The sequence below is a fragment of the Tauraco erythrolophus genome, chromosome 2, assembly GCF_009769465.1.
Source record: "Tauraco erythrolophus isolate bTauEry1 chromosome 2, bTauEry1.pri, whole genome shotgun sequence".
Taxonomy (NCBI): domain Eukaryota; kingdom Metazoa; phylum Chordata; class Aves; order Musophagiformes; family Musophagidae; genus Tauraco; species Tauraco erythrolophus.
In genome coordinates, this window is record NC_141466.1 from 109,066,794 (window position 1) to 109,092,136 (window position 25,343).

Here is a 25,343-nt window from a genome sequence, read left to right on the forward strand (position 1 = left end):
CTATTTGCATGTACTTTTGGGCAAAATCAATTAGGTCATAAGCTGGAACAAAATTTGGTCCATTATTCAAACTTCACTGAAAGATGGAAAGGTGGGGGGTGAAAATGCAAATGAGGTGTATATTCCATAAAGCGGAAATTTTGCTAGGGTGAGGGGGAAAATTTGCTTTGGAATTGAAGACCTTGAAAAGAAGTTGCTGCAAATTCTAGTTTAATAGGGGGAGAGGGATGAAAGATACAATATTTGCCACTGAGCTATGAACTAGCATTTTATCTAATTATACCTCATAAATGAACTACCATAATGTGAGCTTCTGCGGGAGGAAAAACAAAACAAAACAAAAAATCTCCCACAACAATCAAACAGTTTGTTGTGAGGGAACAGATAAGCCTTTTTATTCCTACTGAATAAGTTCCTGGCATTACAGGTGAAACATTCATGGTAATTAGTTGAACCTGTGCTTCAACCCCCTCAGAGTTTAAAGATATCCCTTAAGGACAACTTGTAATGTATGGGAGGAGCTGTCAAACTTAAACTTTGGGACTCCCTAGTCCCTCCTCCTTCCCGCAAAAAAGCGTTTTTTGGTAGCTAGCATACCTACCCACACGTTCCCTACTGCCCTTTTAAAAGAGAGACTTTTAAGACTCTCTGAGTTCAAACAAGACGTTTGAGAGATGCTTAATTGGCCCCACTGGATGGGAAAGCATTAAATCCTGGTCCCCAACACTCGTTCGGAGTATCTTCTTTTTAAATGGCAAGCAGAATCATCTAATTCTATATACAAATCAACTAGCACGGTACCGCTTGGTTGAAAGGGTCACCACAATTATGTAAAACATGAGTATTAACTATAATTGGGATAGTTTGCTAATACAATAAAAAGCTCTGAACATGAGAAAAGTTATGCTCACAGCAGTAGCTATCACTTTCTAAAGTAAGAATTCATGGATGAAATGACATGAAAAAGATGGTTATAAAATTTTAATGGAATGATAAAAGGCAAAAGTCAGCCTCTCAGCTGAATTCTTAAAATCCCTATATATCACAATCAGCTCCTTAACTGTAAAATCAATGTGGAGTATAACATGTTGTCAATGTGGTTGTCACTGGAGGGAAGATTGCAAAGTATGACAGCTACACAGCTCAGCCTGACAATGATGAAAATAAAATCATAAAGCTTTTTACATGGATGTAATTGTTTATAGAAGTAACTACTGGACACAGGAACAGTGAGCATCTTTTTCCTTAAGATTCTTAGTACATATTTCAAACCATTTCATTACAGTATTAATACTAGAAGGTAGTTTCATTTTGGCAAATGAAATTATCTTTTACGGCAGGCTATTTTGCTCATCTGCTTCAAAAGTTCAGACTCGACTTTAAAGGAAGGCACAAAATTGTCATTTATCTTTTTTAATTCCCTGACTAGAACCACACATTTGTTTACTTACTGCACACACTGGGGGAGCTAGGAGCTATAGTCTCATGGATGTATTTTTGGGAAATCTATACTTTCATTAATATACTGAGACATGTACCTGGACTACTGCCCTTTAAAGCTAATGAGAAATACCTGATTTGCTGGGAACGTCCTCTCACTAAGCAGAATAGAAATTCTGTGCCTTTTATTCATGAATCATTTAGTCTTTTCAGGAACATGGACAATGAAATTATACATATTAACAAAATGTAGTGTCTTTCCCATACTACCAACTGTATCCACCAGAAAATCCAAATTGTGTAGCTCCAGGAACAAGGAACCAGAGGAATCTTTTATCACATTGGATCACAGGACTCGAAAGTCCATAAGCTGTTTATGCAAGGACATGCAGTTCATATGAACTGCTTCAAATATGTATTAAGAGCCGTTTTCGAAGTAGTCAGACCTTTTGCTCACTACTACTCCAAATACACTTGGGTTCCAGAACCTCAGCCTAGCAGTTAAGAAACTTCTTCTAAGTCCTAATTTGTAGGCAAGCACAGAGAGTTCGTACTATTTATCATATGATGATCTTATTGTATCTACCATGATACTACTTCAGCTTAATTTGTTCTTCCGTCCTTTTGAAATTCACCCTGTTGTGTATTTCACATGACTTTCTCTCCCCTTTATCACGTCACCAGCTTTTGTCCCTCTCTTGCTTCAGTTTCCTCTTGTCTTTCTTGAGCACAGGTGACCACATTCGCATCAACTAATTATGGATTAGTTTATGTGCCTAAATTATACAGACCTAACTTACACGGTTAAAGTAGGAGACTTTTCTTCTCAGATAATCAATGTAGTTGGCAGAGAAAGCAAGTGCTTCCAAAAGCTGAGAACTGCACCATCTGCTCTCTTGTCCTGCATTGCCTCTCTCTATTGTCTGCATAAGGAAGCTTGAACAGAATAGGCCTCCGCATCCTGGAACCAAGGCTTTGTTGTAAGCATGCCAGAGGAGCATATAGCACTCACATGATAGGAATAACATTTCCATGTTTTGTCAAGAAATGGCTCAGCTGATACATTGCAGGAGCTCTCTTTCTTTTTTATTAATTGCTTTTTTTTTCCTCTAGCAACTTGCATACTTAATGATCTCAAGTGATGACTGTGTACTTTTGAAATCAGTTATTTTGAATAAACATTGGACTGGCCTATAATTTCTTCATACATAAAGAGAGAGATTTGCAGTCACTTATGTAAGAACTGAGAAACAAAAAATTGGACTGCCTGCTAGGCAACTCACAAAACCTTCTCCCTCAACACGAGCAAGCCAGGCACTTATAAAATGGCTTCAGTAAGAACTTCCCATACTGGAATCACACACTGACCCACGGGCCTGAAAAGTAGCCACTGTAGAGAACATACTGGTGGCTGAGATGTCCTGCTGTTCACAATTCACTGGACTGCAGGCAGTTTCTGAGACATTCAAAAGAAAAAAAAGGAAAAGGCAGCTTTTCTCTAAAGTAGCAATTTTTCTAGCTTAAAACGTATCCCAATTAAGATGGATTTTCTCAAGCACTAGAAAAAACACCTTTCTCATTTGGGAACTATCCTTTTCATCAAAGATTACGCCATGTAGATTGCTACCAGCCAATACAATTTTGCCAACCATAAAGCCGCACCATAAGAACGCACTAGCTGCCATCGGGCCAGCTCCAGGTAACTATAACCAGTTCCTTTGCAGCTTCCTTCCCAGATAGCTCAAAGACTTGCCACAAAAAAATAGAAAACTTAATTAATATCTTCTTTTTATAACTGCAAAGTATCATTTTATTTCTGAATGCAATGCATGAAATTCTGCTCTTCGTTCAATGGTACATACTGATCTTACAGTTCAGTGGTGATTACATCAATGGCAAGAGAGTTATCTCAAATTTACATTCAAGTTACTGAAAGCAAGATCTAATCCAGAAACTTCATCAACTGTTTTTATTTGGCTGGCAGTAAATAGTCTGATGCTATTCTGACCAAGATCACCAGAACCAACATCTTTTATTAACACGTTTAGCACGCTTTAAAATATTCATAGGATATGTACATTATTGTTATCTGGCGCTGGCAGGTTAGACTTTAAAAATGCATAGAATCAGTTACTAGTGTCATGCTCACGTAAATGGCAGTGTTTGAAAATTATTTACAGCATTTTTTTCTTGCATTAAAAAAATACCCCAAACCTACTAATCTATGTCTTAAGACATGTTATTATCAGATACAACAGATTTTTATGGCAGCATTTGTTAATTTTTCCTTAATCATTCTAATAACCTCCTAGTTTACTAAATATTCATCATAAATAAAATATAATATGAAGATATATTGTGAAATCATCAGCTTGTATTAGTAGAACTCTATTGACTTTAAAAGCGGATATGTTGATTTACATCTACTACTATCAGGTGTATGAGCATATAAACACACACACATGCATATATTTCATTCCTATAGATATTTTATGCTTTGGTGAAATAAAAAAAGACATATATTCACTGCATAAAATTCAATAAGAACATGTGTACACACATATATTTCAACAGAGTAAGAGATACGGGAAATTTCTACCATCAAATTGTACTTTAAAAAGTCAAAGTCTATTGGTCAGCAGAGCCAGGAATTAAGTGTACTTCTGCAACAAGCTGTCCGTATAGGTAGTTCTATGAGAAACATTTTGAAGCCTTGACAGAAATACTGCTTATACCCAGTGACAATCATTCAGTCTTAAGCAGTTGAGTTGAATATCCCTCTGCAATGATACCAAAACCAGAGTATTTTGTCACCCCTGAAAGTTGGGTTTATTTTGTAAATTACAAGGGTTGCTGGATACTGGAGACACATCAGTTTGTATTCTTTAGGAGTACCAATGCAAAAGGAATAAGACATTTTAAGGAAAATAATTTTCCCCTTGAAGACACGGAGTTTATGACAGAACTACAGCAGTTTGTTTCAAGATAAGGAACAAGACGGAGCATCATTGCTGAAGAGGTGAGTTGTTTATTCATCTCAAGATATTTTAATTGTGTAAACACTGACAGAAGCATTATATTTTTCTTTTCTTGTTCTTACATTTCCTTTGGCAACATCTACCTTTCATACTTCAGTCATTTTTGCTGCCAGGTTTTGCAGAGGATAGCATTTCATGCTGGTGCACAAACACCATCCAAGCTTTATGCAGCAGGTAATTTCTACATAATATGTTCAAGAAGATCGTATATGAATGCGAATCCTGCGTAGGCCTTCTGCCCTGTCCCTAACTCCCAAAAAGAGAATTTTGAAATTCTACACCTACTAGTTTGCACAAAAAGTAATTTCTATGTATACTAACAAGTGATGCCTTTTAAACACATTTCTGGGCTCCTCCTAAAAAGAAACAAAGCTATGTGAACTATCTGACCAGAGCCAAATCACCAGCCTAATTCAAACAAAATAGTCATAGGAAACTGGTTACATTTAGAACACGAATGCAGACAAGTTTAATAATATTGTATCCACTTTCGGTAACAAATAATTGCAATAAAGGAACTGAATCTCAAAGAAAATTTTCACAGGTAGATAACACATCTCCTGTATTTACCAAATTCAGGCTTTCCTCTCATTAGGTAGTTACCTATTGGTAATGTGTTCATAGAAGCGTTTATACCTTTGGAGCTTAAATGGATGTATCAAATAAATTTCTGTTGTGAATTATTGCTTAGCTTCAAAGAACAGTATTTTACAATTGTGGAAACACATTTTCTTCTGGGTGTTTTCTCAAGACAGATATCCATGTAGAGAAAGGACTAAAATTAAGTAGAGTCACCAGCACTGAATATTTGCTACAACAATTACATATGGGCATAAGGTTTAAATTTACAGTCTGGAATCAGTATAATATAGAGTAAGACCACAAGGCACTTTTGAGTGAAGGCAGAGAAAGCAACATAGTAGTGAAACCGGTAATGAAACACATCTCTCCCCAGCCTTTTCCTATTTGGAATGACTGAACGACTTATTAAACAAGATATAACAGGGAAAATCTCTTTAGAAAATACTGTTTCTCTAAAATTTGGTACAATGAAGGGGATCATCTATTAGTGATTAAAAAAAAAGAAAAAAAAGCAGCAAAGAATATATCTGAAAACAACAGATTGTTCCAAAAGGTGTGCTATTAGATATCCTGCTATATTGTAAGAAAAAACTAATAGTTCAGTTTCTTAAAAAAAGGTGGGAACTATGCATTTTGTGTATGTATTATGTATAACAAGCTCAAGTATTATCATATGTTTTTGCTTACATATTGTATCAGGTTAAAACCTCTACCCTGACAACTGAATGGCTTTACCTGTATCCTGATACTTGTTTGTTAAATCAAAGGACTGTTGAACAAATTGTGTGGGATGAGAACGTAGAACTATTAATGAGGAAGGTGATGGGACTGGAAATGACAAACTCAATTTCAGACCAGTAGAGCACCACCTTGAATTAACAAAGATCCCTGGGAAAGAAAAGTTCCATTCAGCTGTGGTACAGCTAAGGTATTCTCAACGCAGAGATAAGACAACTGTCATATGCTATTAACTTCAACTTATTTTCTCTGATATGACTGAAATCAGAATCAAGTCCCTGAATATAAAGGAATACCACTTACAGAGCTGTACATACCAGTGTATCTTAAACTAACTATATATGAACACGCATGGAAGGACACTATATAAAGAAATAAGATAGTACTTCAGAAAACATACATTGAAATATTCGTGTTTGATGAAAATCTTAGATAATAGATACTTGATCCCTTTGGAGTTATTATTGCAAGTTAAAATTCAGCAAGGAAATACATCACTATTATTTAACTAAGAAAGCTAGATAACCAAAACATATTATGTGCAACGGCAGCTGAAATGTTATTTATATTTTCTGCTAAAGGGCGTTAAATAAGATCGGGCTGCTTACTGTCCTCTGCTGTAGTCATTGAAGTCCAGTTGCTGTAAGCATTGCCATAACCATTGGAGGCAACGACTCTCATCTCATACTCAGTGTATGGCTGAAGATCTCCGACCTTGTGTTGCAAGGAAGCAGTAGGGCTGGAAAGCAAACTGCAAAGAAAAGCAGCATCAGTTACATCATTAAACATCCCAGCACCTAAAGAAAAACTAAAACATAATATGTCTTGTAACAAAACCAGCCACCCTAAAGGTGAGCCATATTCAAGATAATGGGACTTTTCTTGCTCAGCAGTTGATGGTGGCCTCGCTATGGTCTGCGTACTCTAGAATGTCACCAGCAGAATGCCTCCGTCGCATCTGGAGTCGGTAGATGGGCGCGCCTGGGGCGTTGTTGCGAACTGGTGTAGACCAGACAACCTGAAGACTGGTTGGAGTGGCAGATGAAAGCCTTGGAGGCATCACGCCATCTGGAGCTGTCAAAAAACATGGATGAATTAGAGCAGAGAAAACCATGGAGAACATATGCTGGGTGGAAAAAAAAAAAAAAGCTCCATATACTGGAAAAACTGTTCCTCAGGATCAACAGCAATGTTAACATGGTCCATTTAGTTTAACATTTTCACTATTGAACAATGCTATTTCTTTATTTTCTTCTTTCTGATACAGTTATGTGAGTATCATTTTGCTAAAAGCAAACCTCCAAACACCAAAAGTAATTCAGAAGCAACATATTCTCTAACACCTGTTCAAATATTTTCTACTTCTCCTTGTGCCCAGCTCTGCCACTACAAGAAGTTAAAGAAACCCTCACAGAAACGTTAGCCAGCAAGAGTAAAATTGATCAGACCTTTTATCATTCAGATGCCTTCTAACCCTTATAAATTAATAATAATTTTAAAAGAAAACAGCAGAAATATTAAGGGAAAAAGAGGTCTTTAGGTAGAAATCAAAATAGATTCACTGAAGTCTCAGTCTCTAGCCCACTGTTTTTTTTAAGGAAATTAATTTTTATGAAGTCCAGGAACTGCAGATCAAAATCTGTCAGTAATGATACCACCAATGACCTTTAACTGCTGCAAATTTCACTGCACATTGTAAAAAGAACTATGCCAATTTACACCCATGAGTTTATGGCTTTGTTTTTTCTTTAAGAAGAAAACAATCTGTTGAAGAAACTTTTTGTATATAAACACATCTGGAACTTTTACATATTATGCATGTCTGTAGCTGTAGCTTTGTAACTCTTTTCCAGAGTGTTAAAATACTTGAAAGTTACTACCTTTGTCGTTTAAACTCTTGTACAATAGTTTTGCTTTTCATGGTCCAGTAGTTACCATTTGCTACTTTCTTTGGTCTTTCCAACAGAAATTTTTTGTTGCTGTTATTTTCTTCCTTCTCTCTATTGGAGAAAACAGTCTCACAGATCTGTAGCTTAAGGTATAGTCGTAAGCCTCAAGGCATAAGTTGTAAGTTGTAAGACAAGCAAACAGTATTTTATGGTAAGTTTTATGATTTTCATTTACCACCTGTATATGAGGTGGTTACTAAGAGGAAAGTAACAGACTTTGTGATGCACTGTCTGAACCATTCTCTCCCTGAAACAGATGAAAGGATGGCATTCGCTCCAAAACCAAAAGTCATCAATCATATACAATAGTTTTTATTTATACTGACACATACACATAGAGCTATGTGAACCAGCACCTGACTGTTTTACTCTGATCGTACAGACTTATGACTGGAGAACTTTGAAATTCTTCAGCTCCAGCTCCAAACTGTATTATGTAGAAAGGTACATGTTCTCCTCCAATCTAGAGACTTCTTTCCTTTCCCTTAAGTTCAAGGTCTGCCAGTTCTCATGAGAAATTTTTACTAAAATCTGGCTCCTGGGATACCTGAATTTTTACCAGATATTTTACTTCTGAGAATTAGCCCCTAGCCCTGCAACCTTCCTGTTTTTTTTCAGAACAAGATGAAGTGGAACACAATCTCCAGCCTCCCTCACTCCCTTCCCCTCCTCTCTGCTATTGTGAAAAAGACAACATAAAATTTTTGGGCTTGAGCCAGCCTCGATGCCTTTGGATGCTCCCTTCTGCTGCTGTTATCTAGACCTAGGCAATAAGGATCCAGTAAATCCCAAGTAAACTTGAAATCTTCCAGTTTCCAAATCTAGATGTCTGAAACTAAGGCAATTCATGGTCTGCAAATACCTTGCCAACACCTTCAAGGCCAATCAAGAGCTTGTGAGCACCTCAACTCAGAGGGAAGAAGATGGCTGATTTAACTTGAACAGCCCGCACCATCTCTCCAGCTGAGTCATCAAAAACAAACATCTGCACACCAAATGCCCCTGTACGTGAATTAAATTTCACTCTCGGAGTAAAATAGAGAACATATATTTATCTCACTTACCATTGTTCTGTTTAGTAGCAACATAACTAATGTTGGAGTTAAGTTGTGCAATAAAAGGATTTTAAATCTTATGGATGGAAAGTACAGTACTTGCAGATAATCATGAATTACTTTGACATCCCTTTATAAAGTGATTCCTGAAGTTGTTAGCAGGCAAACTCAGCCAGCATAAGAAAGATGGCACAATTAATGTAAAGACTTTTATTAGAGGGTTTAAAAGCGTATTCACAAGCTGACACTAAGAGAAAGACTCAATATCACTTCAAAGCAGGATACCACTTAATTTAAAACTGTACTGTCTGTAGCTTAAAATGCACCAGTTGTTTACGTGCACACAGAAATTCTACATAGGAAAAACAAAAGCTACATCTAAAAAGGAATCTAATTAGCTGAGCTGTAATTTGGTCAGGAAGCTGAAGTTCACATTGTTGTTGAGGAGCCAGTGTGAGCAACTCACTGAGGAAGCAAATGTGTTAAACATATTTCCAGTTCTGGCAGGACACATCACTTCACCTTTGTCTTTCATTTCTCAATCTGTTAAATGGTGATAATAATACTTATCCTATTTGTAAGGCTCTGTGAGATCTACAAAGTAAAAGCTCCGATTAGCCTTTATGTATGTATAGTGGTGGTTATTATAGCAATACAGGAATGTTCATCAAAAAACAAAGATGTAGCTGTCTAAATGTCAATAACAATTCACAGTGCAGATGTTATTTTAATGGTGTAGGTAATCTCAGCTAAACGTCCAAATCTCTTCTACCAACAAAAGCACAGCCCAGGAAAGAGTACAAAATTTGGACAAATCTCTTCTGTGAAAGTCGACTGACCTGTAGAACGAGCCTAGCTCAATACTTTCAAACCAACATGTTAGAATATACAGCAAATTTATCTCATCCGAAAGACTTCCTGTAGCTCTCAGAGGATGTCCTCAGCAATGCACTAGCAAGTGTCCACAGCTCTGCACTTCCAAAGGAATGAGGCAGAGAGGCAGCAGGGTACAACAAAGAAATTGTTGAGTCTCTGCTGAGTCGTAATGAGAACGGTGCTCTGTTAGACTAATCACACACTGATAATTAAAACTACAGAGCACTTCCCTCAAAAAATGGTAATTCTAAATTGCACCCAAAATATCCTTTGACTATTTCAAACACTCCTCATCACCAAGGTCTTCAGTGTAACATTTCCCTCAGCTTAGCCCTTTTTATCCGATCCACATTCCCGAGAGACTCCTTACTACCCAAGTAATAACTGGCAACCAGCAATAATTCTACTGCGAATTTCTCAACAGAAGAGCCATGTATCTATCAGCTTGATATATTGTCTTTAAGATGCAATGTTGCTCAAAAAGCTCCCCTCAAGCTTTAATATGACCCTCAAGGGGCAACCACTCCACTTGCAACCTACTGAATCAACATCTAGCCCAGTAAATCCTCACTTAGCAGGGCAGAAAGTCACGCTTTGTATATGAAGAGACTACAAAGGCAGAATAAAATATTTAATCAGATGTCAATTTTAATCAAAGAATTAATAAACAGCTCTGCAAAAATAATAAAAACTGAAGACTGTTTCAAGATAACAATGATATATTGTATTCCAGATACTCAGGTACATGCAGATGAGTCAAGAAAGATCTCATTCCTGCTCAGCCACTAACGTGCTAAGCAGCCTTTGAAAAGTGCTTCAGCTTCTTGCCTCAATTTCCTTATCTTAAACGACATATGCAGTAGTAGTCAGCTTTGCAAGTATTTGAATGTTCCAGACAGCAAACATTGTGTTAAAGGATTGTGCTTAAATGTTTACTCCATTTTGAAAGCCTATTTTTCTGAGAGGTATTCATTACATGTATCATTAGGATATATCTGAAACTAAAATTTTCTGAAAGGAGAAGACTTTAAGCAGGATTATTAAAAGTGAACTATAAATTATTATTTTGTTATAAAAATGTATTCACCATTAATCTTTAATAAGAGGAAGAAAAGCTAGTAGACCTTGATTTGATATCTATCAAACTCACACCAACTTTGAAGTGAAGTGACGTCACTTTTAACCACAACCAGATATATTGGCCTTGCTGTATCCAATAATATCTGCAGATAGGCAGCTAGAAGAATTCGAAGCTATGCAACTGTAACGCTGCAATTTGCCACATCTGCCTGAATAAAATATTTAACACAGATGATGCATTTGTATCTTACAGAAATATTTTTCATACACGTGTATGTAAACGATAACTGCAGGTATTTAGCTACAGAGAAGGAAAACAAGCTTTCCACAGTTTGTGCCATAACAGCAAGGAAAAGTTTCAGTCAGACTGCCTTTAGATGAATGTCTCGCTCAGTCATGCCTACTCTCATTCTTTTCCAGGTTCAATTCACAAGCCTTATTTCTTTATCTCATTGCAGTGGTTGTTTAGATACTCCTGATTCATTTTCTATTTTAGGTGCCTGTATCGAGATCATCTCATTATGGCACTTTTTATGGCAATATGTTCTGCACGTTGACATTTGTATCTTCTGATTTTCCCAGGTATGCCTGTTATCTAGTTGTTTGCTCAGTCCAAATAATTCCAGTCATTGCACTCTCCATAATTCTCAACATGGGCATGTGTTTTTGTTTCATTTAACTGAAAGACAGGCCATGATGCTGGGCCATATGTCATCACTAGAAGGGCATGGTAGTTATAAAGCGTTATCTATTGGCAAAGCAGAAGATTGCTTTTTTTGTTTATCTTCACAGGTTCATTGAAGTTTACTCCAGTTTGTTTTTTAACCCTCTATTCCCAGTTATCTTTCCTGCTCAGTGTATAGCAAATACACACAGTTGTTCTTGATTTTTCATTTAATATACAAGTTCAACCACATTGTTTTCCACCTACTCAATGCCGAAACAATGCATAGAGTGTTGTTGGATTTTCTTTATAATTTTATAATTTCACTGATATATGTTTTCAGTTACAGATATATCTCCATCTAATAATACATATATGGGGTCAACACACATCCACGGACTTGGGAACATACAATGTGAAAGATCGATAGCGGCTGCCTTGCTTGCCCCTTTCTGGTACACGGAGCTTGGGAAGAAAGGAAGCTGTGCTATAGAAAAAGGCAAGTAGAGAGACATAAAGGAGCATCTTAAAGTCTCCTTCATTTTTCTAGTAAATCCAAACCTGTTGTCCTGGTTTCAGCTGGGACAGAGTTAGCTCTTCTTTTTAGCAGCTAGATGAGGTCCGTGTTTTGGTTTTAGTCTGAGACTTGCTCTGAGAAGAACGCGGACAGTGCACTGATGTTTATAGTTGGCACTGAGGTCTCAAGGACTTTCCAGCTGCCATGTTCTTGCTAGTGTGCAGGAGCACAACAGGATAAGGGAGAGCATAGCCGGGACGGGGGGTCCACAACTGTCCTTATGATTTTTACTTAGATTTAGGATTGAAGGCCAAACTGGCCAATAAGTATTCCATATCATGCAGTATCATGCCCAGTATAAAAGTGAGGGTCAGCCGGAAAGAAGTTGCCTTTGCTCTTCCAGGACTCTCACTTTCGGACTCTTGGAGTGTTCTCTGTGTCTTGCTGTCTATTTTCAGGCCTCTCGCTCATCCAGGATTGCGGTATCGGGATTTATCTGTTTTGGGATCATTAGTTTGGGACGAGACGGGCCTCGGTCAAGGGGTGGTGAGCAATTACACCGTACATCACTCATTTGTATATGTTTATTCTTGTACATATCCGTACATATATATATTGCTAGCAGTAGTAGTAAATTATTCTTATCTCAACCCACAGGTCTCTTCTCTTCTTCCTCTTTAATTCCCTTCCTCATCCCCAGAGGGTGTGGGACAGTGAGCGAGTGGCTGTGTGGAGTTTAGTTGCTGGTCCCGCCTAAACCACGACACCTGTTCACACCTAATGTTTGTGAAATTTTTTTTTAATAAGTATAACAAAAATGATACAGAAAGATCTTATTTTCTCTTCATCATCTATCTTGTTTTACATATTTGATCTCTACTATAATAGTAATTCTATTTGAGAAGGAGTGGCTTCAAAAATCTTTTCACTTTTAGCATTCATCTTTAACGTTACTTGTAAGGCAAAATATCACTCAGAAAAATAAAAACTAAGGAGTTTGAAAAATCAAGCATTTATCTTTATCTCGATTGAGTGTGTAAATTCGAACTGCAGATTTTCCTCCACTTGCACTATTTGGTATTCCAAGCTGCAGAGCAGAACTCTAGTAGGGCCCTGAAAATCAACTCAGGCTTTACTCCATGACTTGCAGACCTGAAGTTTAAGACAATTGTCTTTTGAAATCCCTGAGCAGGCTTACTTATTCCTCTTTAATACTGCCCTAATGAAAAACAAAATCAGACCACCTCCTCCTTTTAATGAACTTTTCTTCATGTACAACCTCAATATCTGCAATCTAGATATGGGTCTCAAGTAAAATAGGTGTAAGAGATGCCCCTTTCCTAAGTGTTACATTTTACCGAGGTGAACACTAAAAAATGTCTTATAGATTTATCATCTTTACTTTTATAAAAGAAGTAACCTGCCTTCCTTCTTCACACGAGATAGAAGTTTATCCATATTACTCAGCAAGAACTTGCTAAACTTTAAAAGCTACAAAAGAATGCCAATAAGCAATTAGCTGAATGATTAATGATTTTAATACCTGTAATAAAGACATTGGATGGAATTTATAACTGCCCAGTAAAACTAATTATTCATCAAACTGTTTAAAAGGATGCCTAGCCAATAACTGTCATATTACAAAATTAATTTAAAAAAAAAAAGCACAAGGAAAAAACATAAGGATTTGTATTACAAAATCAGGCAGAAACCATGATTAAACAAACCACTCCTGTGGGTAAATTGTGAGTCTGGCTACTGGAAAATGAAACATCTCTGTGAAGCAGCTTTCAGAAACCATCAGATCTGCCTCTTTTTACTTACTTAGGGGAACAGATATGGCAAGAGCAAAGGGAAAAAGATACCATCTTCATGTAATAGCTTGAAGTTCCTGCATGAAGCAGCTTTAGAGATGAATTTACGGACTTTTTTTTTTGTTTTTTAAGGAAGAAGGTGAAAGAATTTGACATCACCTTCAAAATGGTGCAGCTTCCCTCACAACTGATCTTTGCAGGCAGTGCGCTATGACCAGAGGCACGTATGTTAGCTTCCACATTGATGGAAACATCTCTGGTGAGAGTCTCACAGACTGCTGGCAAGGAGACACTTGGCTAAACCAAAATTTGTTTCTTAAAGTTGATGGTAGAATTTCAAAGAACTGCAGGTTGGCTTTTAAGCTTTTTACTTCATGTTTGAAACTAACCAGTTCTCAGATAGCTCTGGAAACGCTGGAGATTCCTGAAAGCAACAATAAAAAGGAAATTACACCACTGATGGTTGGAAAAAGACCAGGGAAGAAAGTTTAAACCTATTTAATTTGAAGAATAATAGAAGAGCAAAGGGATAGACATAGGAATCCTCAACTTCATCGAAGTTTTGCAAAGACAAAGAGAAATCTCTGTGTCCTGGGAAACAGAACATACAGCAACAGGATTAAACTGCTGTAAGAAAGATTTCAAACTTGAAAATCTCCATCAGACTAAACAAATGTTTTACCAGAAATGAGACAACATGTTTTTGAGGAAAAAGGATGAACGAGATGATTTCCCACTGAACTCTCTTTCAGCCTAATAATTCAATGAAGGAGACTCTAACATTACAGAACATGAAGAAGGAACAAAGAAAAAGACATGGAGGTGGCGACGTTACAAGAAGCATGTGCCTCAATCTGAAGTATAAGTTTTTGAAAATTAATTTTTAATATTGTTTTATTTTATGACTGAAAGCAAAAGGATAACATAGGATATTTAAAACCAGAAAGCAGCATTCTACTCAAGCGAGTGGACGTGGTTTCTGCAAATGACTGTTGCTATGTCTCCACTTAATGTGGCAAAAGAAATAAATAGAGTAAGCTACTTGAATGCTAAAGAAAGTGAGGTATTAGAAAAGATGTGAATGTTCTCCTTAAATAAGAAGTCTCCTAGTTTAAATGCTAGTATTATGTGCACTCCTGCAGTATGAATGTGCCAGTGGACTGTTACTCACAGAGCAGTCTATCCTGCTGGCAGAAAACTAAACTATTAACAGTTGATGTGTATTTTGACAGAAGCATCAGTTTATATATGGATGCCCCATCCCCGGAAGTGTTCAAGGCCAGGTTGGATGAGGCTTTGAGCAACCTGTTCTAGGGGAAAGTGTCCCTGCCCATGGCGGGGTGTTAGAACTAGATGATCTTTAAGGTCCTTTCCAATACAAACCATTTTATGATTCTATGATATTATTCTATAACCCTAAATGTACAGACTTGAGAACAATGCAGGTTTGCAGATAAATTAAATTTTCAATAAAACTACCTGTAGCTATTTTTAATCCAGAAATTGCTCTGCAGTACAGAGAGGATGGTGTGAAATACTGATGGAAATTTCTGATGGAATCCAAACTTGAGAGTGTCCATAACAGAAAATGGATCTGACAAGGTGACAGATTAGCTGGTGTTAGGGAGCCACTACGCACAGTGGGTGATGCAGTCTTATTATGTCTTGAATGTCCTACAGGTATCTGCAAGATCCAAGTCACTGGATTACCTTTCGGCCATGAAACAACTGAAGCCATAATAGACATTTTCCCCCTCAAATTCTTTCCTTAATTGCAGAAAGAGGAGGAAAAGAGGTTTCCTCAAAGTTTCTGCTCCTAGTAATTCAGCCAACACAGAGCTGGATTTGTTTCACAGCTGCTAATTAACTTATTTATGCCCTGTGTGGTAATCACAAAAACCCTTTGTCTCATTGCCAATATCTTTTATAGGGAAAATGGGAGGCAGGTGTTGAGAAAGAAGGAAGTTACTTTCCCCATCTACAGTTGTTATCCCCATCCCTCTCATCTCCACAGACAGCACAAGCAGAAAGTCTGGCTCTCTGGCATGCCTGGAGGGGACCAGCTCTCTGTCTTGGCACACTCAAACCACTACACCCCCTCACGCTGTCACCTCTTCTCCTTCCCTTTCTGTAACAGGAAAATGTGCATTTACACTGCCACATTTCCAGTGCCATCTACATGTTTATTTGAATGCTGTCTTGAAAGAAATACTATATAGTACTATGATTTATAAACAGAACATAAAGAAAAAGAAAATCAGTAGTGTTGACTAATAAAAGTAAAATTTTAGTTATAAATGAGGGAAAACAATCATCTTACTTTTAACTAAAAATACCCACTGTTTATACCAATAAATAAGCCATTCTTCATAGCAGACTCACATATTAAAGGATCAGATGACCTTATCATTACCAGGAGTTGCAAGGTTGCAAGGACCAAGGCACTGCCTCCTTGGGCGTGATTACATTCGGATATCTCGGCTGAGGATGTGCTGTCATTAATACATCTCATTATAGCTCTGGTTTTGGTTCTAGTCTCCTGATGGTACTGATATAAAACAATACTAAAGCTACAAATATAGCTGGTCTCATTACGTTTCAGATTTTGTGATGTGTTCATGGTATGATGTTCCCACAATTGCTGTTCATACACCATTGCTTTCTGCAAGGAGCTTGCAGAGTTTCCAAAAGCTTTTGTATATTCTAACTTACTTAACCTTCTGAAATACAGCTTTATGAAATACATGTATATGACATATGAGAAAAGACGCTAGTTCTTGCGTATTTTTTTCATACATCAAAAAATGCCATAGGAGTGCACTAGGGAATATATTGTCAAAGAAACTATGGAATTTTATCTTCTCGTCTTTCATTTTCTCTAAGGTGTAGGTGCTTATCACAACAATATGAAAGTGTCTTCTATGTCAATACACTGAAATATATATATTCCCAGTGAAATTTGTGAAGGAAATTCAGAAATTGGGAATGTACAAAATCTCATAAACATTGCAAACTCTAACTTTACAGATTGGGAGTCTCCTCTTTGCTTACAGGAAGTAGTGTTCACCTAAGGACAGTGGAAATCATGCCCTTAAAATACTGAAGGCATAATTGTTTGAAAATTTACCTCTTATAGTACAATATAAAATTTTCCTCCCCGGAAATCTTTTCCAGTAGCAATGATATTTTCACAAATGGAAGTTTAAAAAAAAAAAAAATTACTACTTTGCTCCAATCTTCAAGATATTAAAAAGCATATTATCTTTTCCTGTTCACCTGAGTTGGACAAGGCTGAAAACAAACATATCAAAGCAACAATACTTATTAAGCAAAAACTCTGGTTTGTGTGTTATCTTAACCTGCTTCTCAATTCACTCTAAGGCATTCAAAGCATATAGCCTTTGAAGTAGCCTATACTGTCTAGTTTTCTACTGCAAAGCACAGCATATGTCAAGTTCAGACAAAATACTAAAAATGAGTGTATATTTTATTAAAAGCCTATTTTTTCCTCTCTCTCTCTTTTTAACAAAAGTCTAATTTAGTTGTTGTTCCCTTAGGTACAAAGTACACAGTTCATAATTCATTTGATATAAAATGTCAGTTTAGATTTTTGCACTACTTTGATAAATAAGAAAAAACATGTACATTTCAATTTCCTTCTATGAGGTTTTACTAGCAGAAGCCCCCCTCCCATTGTGCTGCTCAAAGACCTTTGTGTTAAATTAAACATCAAGATTCAGAAACTGTAGGGAGTGATATTTCCAAGACATACAGTACAAATATATGAGACTGGGAAAAAAGGTAATGATTTTTCCTACCAGTAAAGTGATCTCTCCCAAAGAGCATCTTTGATCCTTGAATTAGTTCTCAGTTATAATTTAATATATCAAAACTGTCAGCAGCTTTCCTTACATTTAGACATAAAGTGATATAGTCAGTTCCACAAAGAACAAAATACAACATTCAGGGGCTTGCTCCCCTCCCAACATTGTGCTTGTGACTCTAAAGTCCATGTATATTAATGGAGAAAATCTATGTACATCAAAGGAGATGGTAAAGAATTCATTTAATTGAAGCTGTCATCATTATTAGCATGGAGTTTTTTTTTTTTGTATAACAAAATCCTGCCATTGATCAACACGCAAAACTCACAGGGGGGTAATCTGTTTAATGGTAAAGAACAGAATCAAGAATTTAGTTCTGGAAATAAAGCTCTTATAATTAGGAAAATGGATCATTAGGAAAATGATGACAAAACACTGTATATTATTCTCTTACATAATACATAAATAATCCAAATCTCTTTTTTTCAGCCAGTGCTCTCACAGAGATAAACTATGACAGAATATGAAAGGTGACACCTCCGTTCCACCTAGTTGTGGTAAAAATCCCTAACTGTTTTTACGGATTGGTCCCCCACTAAAAATAACTGAAATTGACAGAAATATGATCCAGGTGTTACTCACTGAAGCAAAATATTTAATATCTAAGGTGAATAAAAAGCAATTCAGACAAGCCTATCCACACACAGAAATAATCCATGCAAAATATACAGTTGAATTATCTGGTGAATAAGGTAAAAGAATTACAACCTTTTACACCTGACCTATCCATATTGGAATGTTCATACAGCATTATTAAGTAGCTACTCATCAGTTAATGTCCTGTTCTAGACACTTTTAACAAATAAACCGTTTATACAAATTAACTCTTGGCTTCGGTTCCTCAGACAGACCTGAAGAACACATAAATCCACTGGAATTCATGGAAGTGTGTCAATATACAGCAATGCATGATCTGTTCCCAACTATTTTTAATGAAAAGGCCTTGGCTACTGTCTTCTTGTTCAAAATTGGGTAGCCATATTGATTAAAAGTCTTAGTAACATCATCACATTTTATTCAAACTCAAGCCAGGCTGTCTGTGTTTGCCTTATACGTCACAAGACATGTCGCAGCATTTACTCCAATCTGCACACACAATTCACCATATGTCGAGGTAAAGGAAATACCTTGGCAATACTTATTCTCTACAAAACAGATTTGTTTCAATCTTTTGACAAAAAGTGAAGAGGCAGGGAACACTTCCTGTCCTTTGTTCGCTTTTAAAACATAGACTGAAAAGGCTAAATCTTCATAACGGAAAATTTACAGCTGCTTAATTCAGATTACAACCATCAGGAACATTCTGTTGAATTTTTTGGACAGCACTATAAATTTCTTACGAATAAACCTCTCAAATAGGCTTCTTAGTATGTAAGAGCACTCACAACTTTAGTGGAAGGAAAAATAGAGAAGTATTCTTTCTTTATACAATGCCATCTTTTCAATCATTCAACTTCTTTTCTTTCTACGTGTTCTAAATCAGTCACCTGTATTCACTTATTTTCTATGTACACAGTGGGCACATTCAACTAAGGTGACACCTTTCATGGAGAAGCAATCCCAGTCTAAGCTGCAGGACAATGAGGCTGACAAACTTTCTGGCATGTATATTATACTTTTCAGCATGAGGATGAACATAAAAATCTCTTTTACCTTCCCTTGCTAATGCATGACCATCTTTCTATCTATCTGTAAGATGGGAATAACAATTCTTGGTCACTTCAGAAGCCTACTGGAAAGCTGAATTAGTAAATATTTGTAAATATCATAAAAGTAAATATCTTATTATATAAATAGTAAGAATTAATATAATTCAATACTGGATGTATCCCACTGTAACATGAAATACATGAATTCCTTTCTCTCTTATTTTATTAACCTGGAATTATTCTTTCTAAGAGCATAGTATTTCTTTGTCAGAAGAATAAACAAGATCTGCATACAGATCCAAAGAAAAAAAGACAAAAATCCAGCATGTATGAACATGCATATACTGATATATAATATACATATTTGTGTGTGTGCATCAGCACGTGCATGCAGACACAAAAATAAATGTTCAGAAAGAAAAGCAAAATGAGGAAACACTGTGAAATGTGAGGAATCACTAAACTCTATAGACTCTTATAGTCATCTTTGTTGTAAAAAAAGAGTAGCATACAACAACACTGCATTATAGGGACACCAGAGGAAAAATGGTCACTCTGATGACCAATTCTTAATCAACTTCCATTTTCTCTCCCTTTCTGTCTTTACAGAAAATCTTACTTCTCCTTAGGCACTCAGTCAACTAGCCCAAAGATAACTGCATAGATATTACAGAGTGAGGAGCACTATACTAGGAAAAAGTAGGGAAAAGTCAAACATCACCAGAACGAATAATTAACTATAAAGAGGAAAACCATTTTAATTCTGCAAAGCGTTTTAAGAATTCAGATACAAAGTATAAGATTTTTAAAATTCAATTTCAGATTTATTTCCAAACTACAGAAAAAACCTCCCAAATAGGAGTTAATAGGAGTTATTTTCAACCTGAAAGGAAACCAGCAAAAAAAACAGACGCACTTTTATGGCCATGATGTTTAAGAAAGATCATCTCAGTTTTTGTCCCCAGCTAAAGAGAGGAAAAGAATAATGATTTGATTCCCTCTACATTTCACTCTCAGAAGGATCTTAAGAGTCCCCTGATTTCCCCCCCCCCTTAAGAGCTTTTTTTTTTTTTTTCTTTTTAATATGGAAAAGTGAAGAATATGTAACAGGGTGACAGAACTTTGCTGGAGGCTTACAGAGTTCATTGCAAACAGGAACTTCAAAGCTTCCTCAACTGTGCAAAGTAGCTGAAAAAAACCCTTGCCACTTTACTCAAGTGATTTATGATCCACAGAGTAACTTCTATAATCTAAGTGCTTCAAGTGCAGAAAATACAGAATTAAATGGGAAAAAATAAATAAATAAACAAACCCAAACCCAAACTAGACATTTGCCTCTGCTGTTAGTTTATGAAAATACCATTTTATTTATATCTGGAAAGTACAGGGGCAGGAGTTTTCAAAAATGACTATAACAAAGTAATTTATTTAGAAAAGTAGTGAAAATCATAGTAGCAAAATAACATAAAAATTGATCCAATTCCTAATATTTGCATGTATCTGGAAAATGTTTCAAAAGACAAAATTCATGATGTGATTTTTCAATTGTCTTCTGTATTCACTAGGAATTTCAACACCATCTGTGTGGTGTTGTAGACATGCTGGAGAGAAGAGATGCCATCCAGAAGGACCTTAACAGGCTGGAGAGGTGGGCCTGTGAGAACCTCATGAAGTTCAATAAGGCCAAGTGCAAGGTCCTGCATGTGGCTTGGGGCAATCCCAAGCACGAGTACAGGATGGGCAGAGAATGGATTGAGAGCAGCACGGAGGAAAAGGACTTGGGAGTGTTAGTGGATGAGAAGCTCAACATGAGCTGGCAATGTGCACTGACAGCCCAGAAAGCAAATCATATCCTGGGCTGCATCAGAAGAAGCGTGGCCAGCAGGTCGACGGAGGTGATTCTGCCCCTCTACTCTGCTCTCGTGAGACCCCACCTGGAATACTGCATTCAGCTCTGGAGTCTCCAACACAAAAAGGACATGGAGCTGCTGGAACGAGTCCAGAGGAGGGCCATGAAGATCATCCAAGGGCTGGAGCACCTCGGCTATGAAGACAGGCTGAGAGAGTTGGAGCTGTTCAGCCTGGAGAAGAGAAGGCTCCGGGGTGATCTTATTGCAGCCTTTGAGTACTTAAAGGGGGGCTACAGGAAAGCTGGAGAGGGACTTTTTACAAGGGCATGTAGTGATAGGACAAGGGTCAATGGCTTTAAACTGAAAGAGGGGAGATTTTGATTAGATCTAAGGAAGAAATTTTTCACTCAGAGGGTGGTGAGGCACTGGAACAGGTTTCCCAGAGAAGTTGTGGATGCCCCATCCCTGTAAGTGCTCAAGGCCAGGTTGGATGAAGCTTTGGGCAACCTGGTGTATTGGAGGGTTTCCCTGCCCATGGTAGCGGGGTTGGAACTAGATGATCTTTAAGATCCCTTCCAACCCAAATCATTCTGTGATTCTATGATTTTATTGTAGAATTCAAAAACCTAGTTTATCACATAAAGAATGTTGACTTTAATTAGAGTACTGAACAGACTAGTTCAGATTTGCATAGAATGAAAAAAATAAGACATCAAACATGAGTTGCTTTAAGATTATACCAAAATCGCACACTTCATCTAAATTTTATCCATTTTTTATGTACAATTGAAATTGGTTTGAAACAGGTTTATATGATGGTAGGTAATAATTTTAAATAATGATCTGCTGATAAATTCTACAACAGCCCAATTTCCCCATTTTTATGTGTTCTGTTTTCCAGAAGTACAATCAAGCTGTAGTATTCCAGCATGAAATTTGCTCTACTGTAGATTCCTTCCAAGAGATCTTAAGGATACTTAAGAGCACCTGGCCCTCACGCTAAGGCTAAGGTTTTGGAAAGACCTGGAGTGGGACTTCTGCAAGGAGGTTAATTGCCTGCTTATAGATGATCAATTGGCTATTTCAAGCTGTTGAACGGTTCTCCCTTTCTCTTCTGGTGCTCCCCAAGCAAGCAAAAACATCCATGTTCTTCCAAGCAGCTAAAATTGCAGTTTTGGTCTTCTTGCCCTAACTGTTTCATGCAGCTCTGGAAGACAGAAAGCAACCTACAGAGCTGATCAATACAGGTGTCCTATGTCTGGAACATTGAAACTGCATTGCTGTAACTATGGGAGATCTGCCTAGTCCCAAAATGACAGAGTGCAATGGGAATGGAAGGCAATCAGAAGAAAAAAGAGATAGCTACAGTGTCATTGCCTTCTGGCAATCTCCGCTTTTACATGTAAGGACTTACACTAAGTTTCAATATAAAGCAACCTTGAGATGGTCCTTTATGATGCATGGAGTTAGGCCGAGCCCCAAATGGCTGCAATTTAGAAAACTGAGCAGTAAAGTGGTCACCTCTGTGCCTCCCACTGCTAGAGACTGAACACACAACCTTTCAGGAATGACACTTCTCTCTTCTCTTGCCACCCAAAACACCCACCCAAACCCAAGAATAGACACAGTATGAGCTCACTGAAAGATGCGCTGAACAGACTGGGAGAGGGGAATAAAAGAAGAAAGTAGAACTAATGAAAATGACAATCAGTTTAATACTGCAGAGGTTAGAGAAGAATTATTGTTTCATTAGAACAACTCCCACTTTTCCACACAAGCACTTTTGCAATCCTGCCCTTATATCCCCATGAAATCATTCTGGACAAAAGGAACTGGAATGGACAATTTACACAGCTTGCCACCAACACTTTTTAATTAGGTAGGTCATTGATGAGAGATGCAGGAGAGCACTTTCCCCCTTCCTACTCTATCCTACTTTCTCCTTAAACTACCTCTAGAAAAGATATTGTCACAATTTTTCACCAAGAACTTTATCTTAAACACCTCTGACCCCACCCTCATTGACTTGTTTGCAACAATTTGGTTTAAAACATTTCCTGTTCTTCATCAAAATCAGCGATGATAATACTCTCAAGTTATAGAGACATCATGCAAATGTTTAAGAATTTGGAATTTTTTAAAATATAATTTATTTTGCAATGAATAAAACAGAACGATGCTAGAAGCTTTTTATTTTCTAAACTACCTTTCATTCATTTTTCCATTTTTGAATTCTGTTTTTACTGCTCTTCCTTTACAAGGTGGCATAAGAGAATGTAAGAGAAGAAAAATGAAAAAGAAGTAGAAGATAGAGAACAAAAAGAATCCTGTTGGATTTTAGTCTAAGTCTATAGGGGGAAAAAAAAAAGAAGAAAGAAATAATAGAAAAAAGGAGAGATGAGAAAAACAACTAACGGCTCAAATACCTGAAATCTGAAGTAAAGATAATTGTCTCAAAACAAGTTTTATGGTGTGATTCTTAATGTGATACTGAACATTATGGAAAAACAAACCTGTCTCACAGGAAAGATTCTAGTATATTCCGGTTTGATTTTTCTTCCTAAATAATTCTGGCCTAACAGCATCAGTTTGTTTTGTTTACTGAATATTCATTCATCTAAGGAGGCTTGCTGGCTTCAGTAATCAACCTGCATGAGTAAATGCTTTCGGGTGTGAATAAAAGTTGTATGACAAGATTCTCATTTGTTTGCATAATTAGATCAATGATCCTATGATGGGGTTCAATATCCAGTCTCAGAGGTGCTGCTACCTAAACTAACAGTGGCTGAAATCCTCTGGCTGCAGGACACCATCCTCTGTAGGTGTTGAACAAATATTGATAGCTACAGGAACACAGGCTCACTTTTGCTGCTGAGAACTAGCCCAAGCTTGTAGGCAGAGGCATGCAACATCCCATACACAACAAGGGACCAGCAAAGGGAAGGTGCTTAAAGTCCAAGGCAAAATCTGACGTCTTTTACAGCTAGGTATTCCTATGTTGCACAAATCACAAGCAGAGCATATAAAAGAACAACGTACTCCATAAATTATGGAAGAGATTAAAGAGACACTTCACTGCTTGGGTAAATTTTTTTTTTTCAGAGTATCTTCCCTTTTATGTATTACATAGGGAATATATATCAACTATTTGAGACTTTTGTATAGATACGTCAGCACAAGTTCATAGTTTACAATCCCAACGCAAGTAACTACACAGAGACAACTCTGCAATGTGATAACAGAATTACCATCCACAACAAGCTTCGCATCTCTTGTCTTTACTTGGGAATCCAGTCCTTTTCTGTGCTCTGGAGGTGATGATTCCTCCACCTTCCTGCTTCCCATCTGATCAGCACCCTGTCTCTGCTATCGCTCTTTGCGGTCGTTTTTTTCAACATAATCTATCTTCTTTCTTTCTGCATGCAGGACTTCTCATTCCCTTCCATACCAGGGCTTTTGTGGTCGAAGGCAGGGAACAAATGGATTTAACTAGAGTATAAACTATTACCAGTACTGATTGCAACTTTCTTTTCTTTTAGCTTACCCTCACCTATTAGAAAGCAATTCTAAATTAATGGGGTCCTCTATATTTCGCTACATCAGAAATAATACTCATTAAGAAGAAAAATATATAACCAAGGACCTCGTACAGAAGATTTTGTCCCAGATTTTTGCAGTTTTCTATGCACTGTATCATTTCAATTCATTTACCTAATTCAATTTATTTTAAAAAAATGTCTTCTCCAGATCTTTTACTGGCTGGCATCCTTAAATAAATGTGAAGCACTGGCTAGTATATTATTTTTTACAACTTCTACCAAAGCCAGTTAGGACAAGATAAATAGAACAAATCTATTCTTTTTGGAAAAAAATATAAAACTCAAAAAAATTTACTTCTACCTCGGCAGTATGAAATTTGTCACTAATCATTTTAAACTATGCCCTTTTATGCTTCTTCCATCTCTTTTAGCTTTCTATGCAGTTCTTTGATGTAACAAAGACAGTTTCAGACAAGATTTCAGTTCATCTGGAAAAAAAAGCTTTAAGTCTTGAGGCAAAAAGCAGTGTATTTAAAATTTATATACTCCATAATGCCTTTGTTCTGAACTTGAACATCTTGAAAAACTTCTCTGCTTCCTTTTGCCTTCCGACTCTGAAGATCATTTGTTCTCATGGTTTCAGCTTCTTATTATGCAACAGTGACTTT

At 36.9% G+C, this 25,343-nt stretch overlaps 1 protein-coding gene across 1 annotated transcript in view; it reads right to left on the reverse strand.

Annotated features, from left to right (window-relative positions):
* Window positions 1-25,343, reverse strand: part of USH2A (usherin) — a 397,560-nt gene that overhangs the window by 132,367 nt on the left and 239,850 nt on the right. Inside the window, exons 38-39 of the mRNA XM_086629442.1 lie at window positions 6,722-6,872; window positions 6,407-6,549 (exon numbers count right to left, since the gene is read on the reverse strand). Of these exons, the coding sequence (XP_086485568.1) occupies window positions 6,407-6,549; window positions 6,722-6,872 (294 nt within the window). The remainder of the gene's footprint in view (window positions 1-6,406; window positions 6,550-6,721; window positions 6,873-25,343) is intronic.